General features: G+C 38.8%; 1 protein-coding gene across 5 annotated transcripts in view; it reads right to left on the reverse strand.

Annotated features, from left to right (window-relative positions):
• Positions 1–15,973, reverse strand: part of TRPM3 (transient receptor potential cation channel subfamily M member 3) — a 295,149-nt gene that overhangs the window by 9,111 nt on the left and 270,065 nt on the right. For all 5 annotated transcript variants that reach the window (XM_075210971.1, XM_075210970.1, XM_075210969.1 and 2 more), the window contains 3 exons: positions 10,160–10,310; positions 8,885–9,084; positions 1,141–1,273 (listed from right to left, as the gene is read on the reverse strand). In XM_075210971.1, the coding sequence (XP_075067072.1) occupies positions 1,141–1,273; positions 8,885–9,084; positions 10,160–10,310 (484 nt within the window). The remainder of the gene's footprint in view (positions 1–1,140; positions 1,274–8,884; positions 9,085–10,159; positions 10,311–15,973) is intronic.

Below are 15,973 nucleotides of genomic sequence, written 5' to 3' on the forward strand. Positions count from 1 at the left end.
GGGTTAGGGGTGGGAGAATTGAGAAGAAATTTACTTGTATTAAAAACGCATTTGGGGTTAGAAACTTGAGCAGAGACGAGAGGTTGAAATTATGTGTTTGGCAGTGTCCAGAGCATTTTGATAGGAGTGGTAGACAGCAGTATTTGGGAGTGAGGAAATCATTAGAAGTATGAGATTTATGCCAATGACTTTCTACTTTGCAGGAAAGTTTTTGAAGATGTTGTGTTTCTTTAGTGTACCATGGCTGACATTAAAGTAGTGTGAAGAGTAGTTGGAGCCACTTGATCAAGGACTGTTTTCTAGGGTTTGATGAAGATGTGGTATCAGGAGAGGAGAATGTAGAAATTGGGGAAAGAACGTGTTTCAGAGAGGTGGAAAGGAATTGAGTTAAGATTTCTGCAGGTATGAGGAGGCTTGGTAGAGTGAGTTTGAGTGCAGAAAGGTTTAAAGCAATGGAGGAGAGCTTTTAGGTGATAAAGGGATTATCCAATAGTGGGAAAGTAGTGCTAAGGAAATCAGAAACTGAGCATAATTTAGAGAAAATAAGATCAAGACAATAGCCCCCCGATGAGTAATGGAGTCAGACCACTGGGAGAAGCTGGGAGAGGAAATTAGAGAGAGTAGTTTGGAGACACAAATAGCACATGGATTATCAAATGGTAAGTTAAAACTACCCATTATGATGTTAGGGATATCAGAGGTTAATAAGTGTGGGGGAGCACATGTGTGAAATGGAGGCCACCATGTGAAAGGGGTGCAGGGGTGGCACATGTCTGATTTTGTAAGCCATATTTCTGTTATTGCTAGAAGGTTGAGGTTTCTTGAGAGTGAGAGGTCGTGGATAGAGTTCAGTTTGTTCATTGCATAGGGCACATTTAAAGGACTTTGAAAGAGATGGGAGACAGGTGATTTGCTTAAGGTTTACTGGATTTCTCTAGTGTTCTGAATGAGGTATACGTGTATGGGAGATGTAGGACATGTGTGGGAGGGGGGCAAGATTAATATCTAAAAATGCATTTTGGAGACAAATAGCAAACATAAGATATATAGGTAATATTATTTACTATTAAATAAAAAACTAAGAATTTAGAGTAACAAAGTAATCTTAATTAATGATAACACAGCAAATCAAATGTTCACCTTTCTGCAGTGACCCGAATTCTTTCATCATTGGAAGAATTAAACAGATCATCTTTTTCTCGGAAATATTCTTCTATGCACTGTTCTTCAAAATCGTGTACTTTCTTAAGTTCATCCTCTGTTATAAATAATTCTATTTAGGGACAAAACACAGACAAAGCCTATTATTGGTTTTATAAAATTTTTAATACAAACATTATTTATCTCTCATGACCCTTTTTTAAATTAAACATATTACACATTTCAAGATACAGTGTAGATGGCATTGATTTGAGTAGACATGTATTTTATTTTATTCAGTATATATTGAAAAAAACATTTGCAGGCCACAGTATAGAAATATAAATATGACTAGTTCGTGTGGGCTGCAGTTTGCTTGTTTTCAACAAAAAAGGAAAAAATAGAAAAAAAGTTTTCAATGTGCAGAAGTATTACTTAATCATCAAACCGGTTTCATATGTTACATAATGACAATACAAAACAATGCATATCCTTGTGTAGTTTCATTAGCCTGAGCCTAGCTCTGGGTATGGCTCCCAATAAGCAAAGTGCACTAGAGCAGGCCTGTCCAACCTGCGGCCCTCCAGGTGTTGTGAAACTACAAGCCCCAGCATGCTTTGCCAGTAGACAACCTGTTGATAGTTGGAAGGGCATGCTGGGACTTGTAGTTTCACAACATCTGGAGGGCCGCAGGTTGGACAGGCCTGCACTAGAGGGAATTATACTGTAAAGACACATATGTATATATACATTTTACCATTTCCAGTTTGACATTATTCTAAACGCGTTTTAAAATTGAGACTGAAAGAGGCTAAGGCCGAGATGTGTTAAAGTGCAGTTTTTCCAAATAGCAATAGTAAATGCATCCATTTGTGCAGTTATCAAAGTATGCAATTTATCAAAGTGAAAAATGCACAACAAGATGCATGGTTCAACCTAAGATCCACACAAATAGGGCAATCTATTAAGTGACAATTTGCAAAACTGCATGAAAAACAGTGAGAAAAGTGCTTATTTTTTAGACCTGGTCCTCATTGCGAGATTACTAAAATCACATAGGTTTTAAGTATGTTGCCCAAATAAATGTGCCTTATTTAGAGTTCATTGAAACAGTGCGGCCCAAAATTAGCAGCAAAAATACATCCGGACACGTATCTTAAGATATATGTAAAATAAATTGGGAATTTTTTGGAGCATGGTTAACTTGTTCCTTCCTACACAAACTGTACTGCACTTAGATGGAAATGCCCCCCTCCACTTCTCCATGTGAAAGCAGAAGAAAGTAAATGATACAACAAACTGAAATTATGGCGACAGGTTGCCTCCATAGCCAGTGTGACAACATTTTTGAGAGACCTTTTTTATACACAAAGTCCTACATAATGCACCAACAGTCTTGGCATGTGGTTTAGTTTACAAACCAGCGGTTTATTATAATCCAACAGCGTGCAAAGCCACGCTTTGAATACAACCCAGTCTAAGATGTAAAATGATTAAGCTGCGAGTGTCCCGCGGGTTTGAAAAGTGGAGATGTTGCCTACAGCAACCAATCAGATTCTAGTTATGTTTTATTTAGTGCATTCTACAAAATGATAGCTAGAATCTGACTGGTTGCTATAGGCAACATCTCCACTTTTCAAACTACCTGGAAGCTCGCAGCTTAACAAATTTACCCCTTAGTGCAGGGTTTCCCAAACCCAGTCCTCAGGGCTCCCTAACAGTGCAGGTTTTCCGGATCACATAATTAGGACCACCTGTGGATCTGTTACAATGTGTCAGTCAGTAATGAATACACCTGTGCTCCAGCAAGGAGATATGGAAAACCTGCACTGTTGGGGAGCCCTGAGGACTGGGTTTGGGAAACTCTGCCTTAGTGTGTACAAAAGATATTAGCAGAATCCCTGGTGTGAGAAATACAGTATATGGACACATGGCTGATCCAGTTCACTCCAAGCACTGTGTGTCCTGAGGCAGAGGCTAAGAGGCAGGAAATAACTTTACCTAAACAGGGGCGAACGCAGGACTTAGAAGGGGGGGTTTCCGCCCCCCCCCGGAAAAAAAAAAAATAGAGCGAGAGAGAGCTGCTGCTCCATTTCGGCGAGTCTGAATTCTACAGCAGCCGCGGCGCTGTCAAGAAGCATCCGCGGCGGTGCTGTATCATACTACAATACAGCACTGCCGCGGACGCTTCTTTGACAGCGCCGCGGCTGCTGTACAGTACCGTTGGTTCACGGAGGCGAGGGGTTTCTGGAGAACCAGAAACTCCCCCTGCATGCGCCACTGCTAAAGATGATTGTTCCCAAGTAATTTGATTTGTTTTTTTTATCAACTACATTTTGACCATTCTCTATCATTAAAGTCCTTAATGTTTTACATAAAAAAGAATAGTTATCCAAAATAAATATAACAGTATTACATTCAACAACCTTAGTATTAATGACAATTCAATTGATAAAAGTTGCTGGTGCCATGGCCGTTGAGACTCAGCCCATTATTGCCTATGCTAAAAGCTCCCATCATTTTGAAATTTGAAAACCGAACACCCATGTCTGTGGCATGAAGTTTGCTTATTCTATAAAATCCACATCATGCTTCCATCCGATTGCCAAATGCAGTAAAACAGGGTTATGATCCTACTCCCACTAACTCAGTTAACAAAAGTCTAATTTCTAGAAAATAGGTATTCAGAATGTATTATTTTCATTTAATAAACCTATACACATATAAACCCTACCTGTTCTGCTATTTACTTGATGGCAACATCTATTGTATATGTTGTCCTTGTAAAACATCTAAAACCTGGTCAGACTGTACTCTAGACAGTGCAGACTGTTTCACAGAAGAATAGCGTAGACAGTGAAGACAAGGTCAGAATGGCAATTAACTGAGAAATATTACTCTCGCTGTGCCATGTGTGACACCTGGCATTCAGATTCGGAAGAAATGTAGTCCCTTAACAGGAAAGGGATTCTTTGTCACTGGGTATGATTCAATTTACTGATGTATGATGACAAAAGGATTAAAGCAACTCTTTCTGCTATTCTAACCTATTATTTTTTTAGACTTCTTAACCTTTTTACAATAATATTGCTGTGCTATGGAGCATTGACTAGTACACGCTGTTTTGTTTACTGCAAACACAAATTAAAACCATGTAAAGCTGGCTGCTATTTTACCATGATCTGAAGGAAATATTCTTTCTATCAGTTTGCTGCATAATACGGATTCTAAATATGGTTTCTTCATTAAAGAACTATTATTAGTACATGTATATTGTAGAATGTGTCATCAACATAGTTTGAATAATTTGCACTTTGACATTATGCTGCATCTCAGTGCTATTATGCTGCCCTGTAATGCAGTGAAAATCCCTGTTGACTAAGCTTCAATGTGCAGATATGATGACACATAAGCCAAAACGTTCTTAATCCAGCTCTCTATCTCTCAGACGGTGTGTTTCATTATTTTTCCCATGTTAGTATCGGGTCCATTGTGATTTGCTGGAGCGTAATGTTTTTATGATTCTCTTTCGAAGTGATTCACTTAGAAAGTGATATGAGTTCACAGTTCAACAAGCATTGAACAACATCTGAAGGCGGCAAGCATTAACTTGTTTAGAGTTTGATGTTGATGTTGTCAACAATGAGAGACATTAGAAAAGGGGTAGTAACATAGTAAAGCAGAAGGGTGATGAGTTAGGTTTTGGACATGTTGAGCTTTAACTATTGTTGTGGCATCCAGGTAGTAATGGTGGAGGGCAGTTGAAAGCACAGGAGGAAAGAGAAGGAAAGAGGTCAGGGTAGAATATTTGGCTGTCGTCTTCATAGAGGATGAAGGCGTGTATATGTTTACTGAGAAAATTAGAAGGCGAAGAACAGAGCCTTGAGAGGAAATAACAGATGAAATGGAGGGGATGATGTGCCAGAAGGAGAGAGAGTGAGGAGCAAGTAGAGAGCGAGGAGGTGAAATAGGAAAGAACAGTGTCATGAAAGCCAAGAAAATGAATTATATTCAGGAACAGTGAGTGGTCTAATTAATATACTATGCTACGCTCAGGGCTAATGGTGGGTGCCAAAATCTGAAACATAAACATATTGGGGCACATGTAACCAGGAAATGAAGCACGTATGAAAAGTTGCATTTGTGTACATATGTTTAGTTGGACACATTTCACGATGCATCCATCTGTACATCAATAGTAAATGTGTAAAACTGTGCACAATTACACCCAAAGATAGTGCAGAGAAAGTGCAGAGATGGGGCTTGACAGTGTTAGCAGCATATGGGAGTCACATTACTATATTTGTACATAATCTAATAATGTAATGACATAGACAAGCGAGAATAGTGTCTTGGCAATTATTATTAAATGTGAAAGTCTCAATTACCATATAAAATATAATTACATAGAAACAAAAATAAAAAATCTAGATCCAAATTAAATGAAACTGAAATAATTGACATACAAACAAACTATTTTTTTTCCCCTTTAAAATGAAGTGGAATCTTTTCTGCAGTCCAAATGGAGATATCAATTAAATATTTCAAATAGACGGTTGCAACATCATATAATAGCAATGTCAATCTACTATTACCTAACAGAAGAGGTTATCTAGTGCTGCAGATTGTCATCATCATCATCATTGTGTGTTATTGCAACAGCCCCACAGCCTCTGCAAGAGATACGCTCACTGGCAGGTATACCTCAGTGGCAATTACATGATCACTCCCTTACTGAACTTGGCCTACGCTCCCGTGCCCTTTCCCTGCCCCATTCTGCCCCTCCAGTCATAAGTAGTCTGCATACAGATGTATTTTCACATTTATATCTTGGACATGGGCAGGATAGGAATGCAGATGTACTTCTAACTGTAAATGAGCCCCTTAATTGGAGTAACATATGCAATACAAAAAAATATTAGGTTGGAGCTCCCTGCACTGAAATACGTCTAAATTGGTGGTTGGAGCCAGAGCGACAAAATGAAAGATAACTTTGTAGACTTTGTGGACCCCTTGGCAGCTTTTTTTTCCTTCAAACTAACTACTGATCTTAAATCATTGGTTAGACGTGCTCTCTGGTAAAGTAGCATATTAAACATGGACATGTTCTCGAAGTTTTGAACAAGTGTACAAGAACATAGTTATACCAGAAATTATGGCAGTGTGATTCAAGAGATGGTATAGATAGAGAGGATTAGGCACATCCAGGGAGTAAGCTTTGTGGTATGAATTTGGTCGTAGCAGAGAATAGAGTAGAAATAATGCAGCTTTGAGACAAGTGAATTTTCTGTCCAGGGACAAATGGAGCAATAAGAGGTGATATATCAGAATTTACAGATGAATGCTGTACATTGACTGTAAGAATAACTACTTTAAGAACATATAAAAGTAATAAAGATAGTGGAGAATAGGAAGTCATAGGAAGGTTGTAGTAGAGAATGAGTAGGAAGGATTCTGGGGAGAAGGAGACAATACTGGCTGTGGAATGGAGGATGGGTTAGCATTTCCCTCTCACAGGGCTCATAGGTTAAAAATCAGCCAGACTTCTGTTTACTTATTCTCTCTTATTCTTCCATCTTATTCTATTCATCTTATCTTCCATCTTATTCTACCATCTTATTCTACCATCTTATTCTACCATCTTATTCTACCATCTTATTCATGTGGGTTTTCTCCGGGTGACTTGGTTTCCTCCAAAATAATTCTGCTAGTTAATTGGCTTTGCTTGAAATTGACCTTATTGTGTGTTAGAGATTTTACACTGTGAGTTCCGCTAGGAAAGGGACTGATGTAAATAATTAAACGTTTTCTGTAAAATGCTGCATAATATTTTGGGGCTAAATAAATATAGGTTAACAATATACAATATAGGAGAAATGTGGTTGGGCAGGACGGTTAGCTGAGACTCTGGAAAGAAAGTAATACATTTTCACAATATTCAGAAGGAATAAACAACAGGTTTACCAATAGCAGGTTTACCAATAACAGTGTATATGAAGAGAAGAAGATGGAGAAGTGCTAAACATAATCCCTGGTCTACATTCTCTGAGACCACTGTACCTATGTTTGTACCAACATCTGTAATCATTATAATATGTATTGGGCCTCAGTTAGATGGAGGATTGCAGGTTCTATTGTTAATAAATGTATTATAACTTTGTAATGAGTCAATGGGATACATTTAATTTGCTGCCATACAAAGCAGGTCCTTATCTATTATAGCAGGACCGGGACATTGCACTGTTCTCAGTACCCTCAGTATCCTCTTAGCAAAGCTGCTGACCTCCACTCATTATAGTACACCGTAGAATGTAAACTCACCCTGTATTGCCAGACATTGTATTAAAATATCAGTTCTGTAAATAATCCCTGAGTGATAGCTGTATATACCAATATTTCGAAAGAGATATTTGTGTGGTGGCAAACTTAGTCTATAAGGTCCACTGGGGCAGAGACTGATGTGAATAATTAAACATTCTCTCTGTTAAGTGCTGCGTTAATAAATAAAAAGCTAATAAATAAATAAGATGACACTTTAATATGATATGTGATACATTTTATAGTCTGCAAACATTACTATTGCTGTTTATTAATTGGTTTACACCACCATGATATTTGCAGCTTGCACAAAGTACTGGAGCCCATCAAATCAAATGTTTACATAAAGATTTGGACATAAACTTCTGAAACTAATTCTCACAGCCTCATGTGAATTTCCACTGTCAGTTTAAAAATATATAACATTCGTCTTCGCCCTTAATAAAATGGTTTCGCTGGCATAAGTTTGTAACTGATGATGTGAGTCTCCTTCACCATCAGACTTCTCCAAGACCTCCCTCGCCTTAGGCATTTATTTTTCATTTTTGACATGTTTTATTGGGTGCATGAAGATAATTCTGTATATTTTGCCATTAGAATTTTACTGTGTACTTCTCCCACTTTGTACCCCCCATTTTTGTGTCCTCTAGTTGTTCCTTTCCCTTTTTTTTTTATTTCCTTTCTATACCCCTTTATCTGACAAAATGTAATACAAACTATTGTTTAAAAAATAAATAAATATATAAGATTTAAAAATGTGATCCTTAATTTAACTCCTCCCCCACTTGGGGTAGTTCCGACACATATGGCTAGATTTACTAAGCTGCGGGTTTGAAAAAGTGGGGATGTTGCCTATAGCAGCCAATCAGATTCTAGCTATCATTTTGTAGAAGGTACTAAATAAATGAAAGCTAGAATCTGATTGGTTGCTATAGGCAACATCCCCACTTTTTCAAACCCGCAGCTTAGTACATCTAGCCCATAGTGTCCGATGTAAAACTAAGCTATTTAGCCCTGGCAGGGCATGTCACAGTTGCTACTCCAGACACGAAAGCCTGGATAAGTTTGAAAGTAAACAGAGGGAACTGAAAGGTTGTGAAGTGCCGATGAATATATGGCCTCACTGACTTGTTCGATCAGCTGCATCAACAATGTTCAATGCAGAGTTTATGCTTTCAAACTTCTCCTGGTTTAAATGCCTAAATAGGTGACTGTTACAATTAGTTGGTAGCTGCTACCGGCTGGGACCCAGCAGTTCTACTAGACACAGGAATCGATTGTAGAGACTAAAGGGGCTGAAGAAAAAAACCTTTAGGTCAAATATTTTGCTAACGTTTTAATTAAATGTCTCCCTGTGTGTGAATGTGTTGTCTTATTGTAGTGTGTAAATGTCCGATTTATAAGTATTATACAGCACAAGCCTTACTTAGTCCATAGTCTCTTTCATCTTGGTCACTTTCATGTTTCCTCCAACGACAGCAAAGGTGTTTGCAGATCATAGTGAAATGGCTGAAAATAATCAACGGTGGTGGTAAGACAGGCCTTTCATGGAATGTCATTATCAACTGGTATCGCTGGAATTTCCAAACCTGGTTCGATATTGACTTGACTTCAAAGAATGTGTTACTAGAGAGGAAAACAGAGCGATAACAATGAGTACTTACTGCACGGAAGAAAAAGTACACACACAGATGGTTTAAGCTGACTATTTCATGTCAAATCATGCTTTATTTTTAACGTTTTACGGTCTCAGATAAAGTTTATTATTTAACATACAAAGTAGTCACATATCGGGAACCTAAAGAAATTTTAAAACATTTGAAATATTTAGTTAATATTTAGTCGTCATGTGGTCAGTCTGATTTTTGGGTTCTCTACAGTTTATAAATACCTACCGGGGTTTCCAAAGTCCCATCGGACATGTATTTTCGTGCCTCTTAGCAGTATATTCATTTCTCCAACTCTCTTTATAGGATTCTCAGCCTGCCAGTCTTTGGGACTAAGCAGGTTCAGCCAAACAGCGGTGGGGACAGGAGGAATTGAGTGCGTATTTGTCCATATTTGGTGACCACAGTAGAATTGCCCACTCCCATACAGTAGTTATATGGGCTGCTTTATAAGAAGTCCCCTCACTTTACTTTTCTGGTAATTCTGCCCCTACCCATCTCCTATTGGCCGAACATGCTCAGTAGGCTCTGCATTTTCCATGGTTACCATTATATGTGCTCTGCATTAAACAGTGGTCACCAAGATATTGGCTCTACATTTTTACAATTTTTGCTTTATATTATACTGTGGTCACCAGAATATGGGCTCTACATTGTCCTGTGGCCACAAGAATATGGGCTCTGGGATCACCACAATTGATATCTGTATTTACTTTTTGCCATATTATGCATTATTCCATAAAAGGGGTGATAAGTATGTTTTTAACTATGCCGTACATGCTAAGTATAGCACTAAAATATGCACTTTTTCACCATATCAAAAGGATTTCCTTTTACACTGGACTGTGTGATATGCATGTTACATTAATGATATCCTTTTTGTTACAGCATTTCATTCCAATTTAAACTGTATTTGCCATGCACTGCACCTCTCCAAATTCTGCTTTGGCATAAGGTGGCCACCGTTTACATGGTCTTTACTGCTCAGTTTCAGGTTTGTTAAATACTCAAAAATAACAAAATGATTGACTTACTTAAATACTGCTATCAGGAGGTTTACTAGAAGAATATTTGCAACCAATAAATAACAGGCCATTATCGCAGGTACAATCCATGCTCCTGTCTTGCATGGGGGGTACTGAATTGTTTTGCCATCTTCTAAAGTCTCATTGTATCCACAGGGAGCTAGAAGTAATTAAAAAAAAAACAAAGAAAACAAACAAACAGTGATTCATAGATTTAAATTGTAATGTTCAATCAGTTGTAAGAGTATTTTCTGAGGGTTGATGACCCAAACTGATAGCAGGGCTTCCATTTAGTATTGCTTCCTCTTTGCTGATCAAAGATAATACATATATTGTCAATAAGAAGTAAGAACTAATGCTTCACCCTTTTATTTCCTGTTTTAGATTCCTCACCTCCCAATAAACTGTATAAACATGATATTGCCTCTTCCATTATCTAGTTGCCAAACATGGGAAAGTCAGCATGGCAGCATTTTCTACACTGATAGCTACACAGCTAATTGGGAACAACCAAAGGACAGCTCTCTATTGTCTGTTCTGCCGTCAATCAATCAGCAGCATTTGCACTGCTTTAAATGGGCAATAAAGCCCATGGGCACAAACTACTACATGCAGAGTACTCGCCTCCTTTACATAAAATGCTATGACTGAACCTATTAATAGCTTGTTTGAGGTTAACAGCACCATCTCTAAATGATCATGTGTTAGAAAAATAGCTATTGATATGTTTAATTTGATAACTACTGTGTTATATGTGTTTGTTAATTTGTTAACATTTTTTTCAAAAAGACAGGATATGTGAAACTGTTGGATGTAGCCTCAGTGTAAGAAGCTGACTGTAATATTTGCTCTAAAAAAAGAAAAAGGAGGGTACATGGAAATATGTGGGCAGCATGGTGGCTTAGTGGTTAGCACTTCTGCCTCACAGCACTTGGGTCATGAGTTCGATTCCTGAACATGGCCTTATCTGTGTGGAGTTTGTATGTTCTCCCTGTCTTTGCGTGGGTTTCCTCCGGGTGCTCCAGTTTCCTCCCACACTCCAAAAACATACTGATAGGTTAATTGGCTGCTATTAAATTGCCCTTAGTCTCTCTCAGTCTGTCTATGTTAGGGATTTAGATTATGAGCTCCAATGGGACAGGGACTGATGTGAATGAGTTCTCTGTACAGCGCTGCGGAATTAGTGGCGCTATATAAATAAATAGATGATGATATACACAAGAGGCCAGGCCAATTGGATCAAGAACAATTAAAAAGCCCAAGATACAATTTCCCTTAGCATACAAGATGATCAATTTGAGCACAGATGAAAATGTAAAAAACAAATGTTTGAGGAGCTACTAAAAGATGATAGGGCAAATATCAGTAATAAACTGTATTTCGTCAGAAAACTAAATATGATTAAGGGTCATCATATGCTGGAATACTTTAGAAATGGTAGAGTGTCTACATGGTATTGTGGAAGTAAAAGACAGACTTCCACATAGCGGCTATTCAGTGGTCAACAGATGATGAGCTCATATTTTAATATGTTAAAGGCAAGCTTGTGATTAAATACAAGCAGAAGAAAGAGAGCACAGACAATGACAATGGTCCCATAGCAGAGTCAGCCTTAAAACACAAGATTGGAGTAAAAACTTAGACAAAGTGAAACACGCAAATGTTTTGTAGACAACAAACTTGGTCCCTTAAAAGTTGACTGCAGCATTTAAATAGCTAGAGTCAGTCAGCTGAAGAATCAAAACACTCACCAGAAAGCCAAAAATGCTATTAAGGACTATGATAACACTTCAGGTATTGAGGTGGCTTTTATCATCAATGTACTTTTGTCATCAAAGCATGCATGGTGGATTGATCCCAAAATAATGAGTCGTATGATTAGCAATAAAAGCTTCCTCTCTCTCATCTTGAACAAAGTAAGATGGAAAGAGCTACTGTATCTGAAGGAAAGTGGAGATCTCAGAAGGAATCAGGGAAATTTACCTTCACTACCTATAGTCTCCCCTGCACTCAAGAGAATGATCCCATATCTTATCTGTTGTCAGTGATTAAACTTACATAGCAAGTCAATGTTGTGACACTCTTTAATGACAGCTGCGTCATCACAAAAGGGATTCATTATCTGCAGCAGGAAAAATCACTCATGAATTATACCAGATGAATTGCAAAGAAGTGGTCGACACCACCAAGCAAGACCAACATTGTGGTACCAACATAGGAACTCAGTGCCGTAACGAGGGCGGTGCCGTCGCCCAGGGCGCAAAGCCAAGGGGGTGCAGCAGCCGCCCGCTACCTGCCTTCAGGACTTAAGTTCCGCTTAATGGCGGAAGAGAGAGAGAGATTTGAACTTACCAGAGTTTGATGCTTCAGCCATTAAGATCCGCCGTGGAACGCATGTGCGTTCCACTGACAGGAAGTTCGGCATTTGCGTTCCAAATGCCGAACTTCCTGTCAGTGGAACGCACATGCGTTCCACAGTAGAAGTTAACGGCTGAAGCATCAAACTTCGGTAAGTTAAAATCTCTCTCTCTTTCTCTGCTCCGACCAACCCCCCCCCTCCTTAGATGGGGGCACCGGTGCCCTGTCTCGCCCAGGGCACCAAAATGTATAGTTACGGCATTGTAGGAACCCCTAAGCAACAAAGATGCTAGTTAAAGAACTGTTTGATAATGGCATTAAAATTTATCAGTGCAGTTAAATGATGAAAAGCACCAGATGTTTGGGAAAATTACAAGAAAAATACAGCAATGGACAGTTGAAGCACATGGACATGTGCTAACCATTGAGAGCCTAGGTAAGAAGAAGTATTTTTTTATGTTTATCGATAGTCAATTAATATAGCCAATAGTATAGATATATATACTAAATATACTATACTATACTATCTATCATTACAATAGTATAGATAGATAGTATAGCAAAGATGAAGTATCAAAGAAACTCTTAAGAGTATTTTGCTCAAGTAAGCAATATGTTTGGCCAAAGAAATTATGTATAGTTAATGGACCTGAATAGACATGTGGTAAATCACAAACCATCTTGAAAATGAATAAGATTGTGTTCCTGATCACAGTCCAGTACAGCCCCAAACAGAATGTTATAGTAGAAAGAACCATACTCTCGGTGAAAGAAGGCAAAATATGCTCTTTGACACAGATATGCCAACAACATGTTGGGGTGAAGCAAACATTACAGCCTATTATCTCTAAAATAATTTACCCAGTGGGGCTGCAGAGAAAACTTCATATGAACAGTGGAACTGAAGGAACCCTGAGCTGCAGCATATTAGAATGTTTGGAAGCAAGGCCTATGTACATGTTCCAAAATAAAATCATACCACATGGGAAAGTTATGCAGAGGAAAGAGTCCTGGTAGACTAGAGCAAGAGTAAAAAAACACAGAATTTTGCATCAATACACTAGCATGATAACAATTAGCTAAAGCGTGGCAATTGAGGAATAGTCTGTGTCATGATTAGTTCAACCTGGGCTAAAAATTTAGTCAGAAACACATGAAGATGATCAAAAGCATATGAAAACAAATGAGGTAATCCACCTATGAAATAAGAAAGTGAGTAGTACTACCTCTATCATCACTAATAAGATTAATAACAGGAAGCCAGAGCATTCCAGTCAAAAGTTTGAAATCTTATTGCTAATAGACTTATTGGGCCTGATTCACCAAGGCACATATCTGCCGATTTTGAGCGTCCGGAAAATTACTCTGCCCATGCCAAGAACCGGAATATGTCAGTGAATGTAGCCAGGTCCGCTGCGTGTTCACATGCAAAGGATTCTTACTGCAGCGTGTGATTTCAGGGAGTGAACTGGACATGGAAAGGGCTTTTTGCCATAGTAATGGTACAGTAGGGGTATGCCAAACTCAAGTGCGTGCAGCCATGTCTGAATTCAGCTCTGAGCATCTCAAAGTTACTTGTTTTTCTGCTCCAGCTAAGGGGATAATCCAGTGGTTCCCAAAGTGTGCGCTGCGACTCCGTGGGGTGCCACGCCGATCTCACAGGGGTGCCGCTGCCAGGGGCTGTGGTAAGGAAGGCACGGGACTACTTGGTAATTATTTTGGCTTAGGGGTGCCTTGGAGAAACTTATGGAGGTCCTAAGTGTGCCTCGAACTGAGAAAGTTTGGGATCCACTGGCTAGTCTAAGTTCTGATCAGTGGTGTTGACAGCCTTGTATGCATTCTATAACATGTGTTTGCAATCACGTGCAACTGTAAAAATGTATTTTATGTTCAGTGGCCATTAACAACATTCTAATAAATGTATTCCATGGTAAAAAAAACTAAAAAACAACAAACATTTTTTTCCTTTAAATGGTTGATCATTAATGACTTTATTATTAACAGGAATCATTAATTCAATATTTGTTTTATTTTCCTGTGCGTTCTTTTGCAAATTTATAATCCACATAGGTATTGGACGTATCCTGCAGTATCTTGTGTAGTACATAACAACACACCTGCCTCCAAGTTCAAAAGCACCCGCATCTAGAGGTCTGTGCCTTGATGAATTCGGGAGTATGCAAAGCCTAAATATGTGCATATAATATTGAATGCGGGTTGCACTCAGAATACATGCTTTGATGAATCAGGCCCATTATGTGCAATGCTCCTGTAGAAGTTAGACCCTCATGTGATTATATTTTATCCTTCTAGTGAGAATAGTAAAATAGTGAGTTCACTCACCAGCCCTTGACCTTAGTGCTAGCTGTTAATATTAAGTGGAAAATGGTTAAGTGGGGAAGGATTAGGGGTTGCAAATCCAACACCTTTTTCCAAAATATGTGAAATACCATTCATAGTCCTAAAGGTTATGGTTAGTTGTGTCTAAAAGTAATGTTTTAATAGGTCTAAGCTTGCGGTCCATGTCATTAGTTAAACACCACCTACATCTGTAATAATCCCACTAAAAAAACAAGTTTGTTGTGTAGATAAAGCTAATGCCTGAATATATCCTTCTACACAGTGCTTCTTAATTTGTATAAGTGATATGGAAAAGGAAGCACACCTCTTTCACATCTGTTGTCACATATCCAGACATAAACAACATGCATCTAGTCCCAGGGCCGGTGCTAGGGTTTTTGGCGCCCTAGGCAAAATTTCAACAAGTGATCAGATGTGTGATGCGCCGGGCACACTGACGGCGGACGTTGGAAAAAATAGCGGCGGCACCCCGCCGCCGCTGCACCTCTCTCCCACTTCTCTCAGCTGCCGCTGACTAGATTTTTAAATCTAGTCAGCGGCAGCGGCGCCCTGCAGGTCCCGGCGCCCTAGGCAACTGCCTAAGGTTGCCTAATGGGAGCGCCGGGCCTGTCTAGTCCACACCAAGTCATATATTTGGTAAATCTAATTACATGTAACAAATAAGCTCTAACATATTTCATTCTTTTATTCAACATAAAATAATCCAGCATGAAATATTCATGTGTGAAAAAGTAAGTACACCCTTACTGCTTCCATATCAGTAAAGAAAGTGACTTGAGCCAAGTGCTGCTAATCGAGTGCACATCATTATTTGATCACCGGGAAGTGCTGTCACCTTTATATAATAGTAGAACCTTTGGCTGTCCAGTCTGGAGCATTCATGTTTTTGTTAACACCTTGCCAAGGAGAAAGTACATATGATCTCAGAGAAGTAGTTGTTGCGGATCATCTGTCTGGAAGGAGTTACACAGCCATTTCCAAACAATTTGGAGTCCATCATTTAACAGTGAGAAAGACTATTTACAGAGAACACTGAAGACAATTGTTAATCTTCCCAATCTTCTACATTGAGGTTTCTACAGACCTCTGCCAACAATGTTAAAG

Source organism: Mixophyes fleayi, chromosome 1, assembly GCF_038048845.1.
Source record: "Mixophyes fleayi isolate aMixFle1 chromosome 1, aMixFle1.hap1, whole genome shotgun sequence".
NCBI lineage: Eukaryota > Metazoa > Chordata > Amphibia > Anura > Limnodynastidae > Mixophyes > Mixophyes fleayi.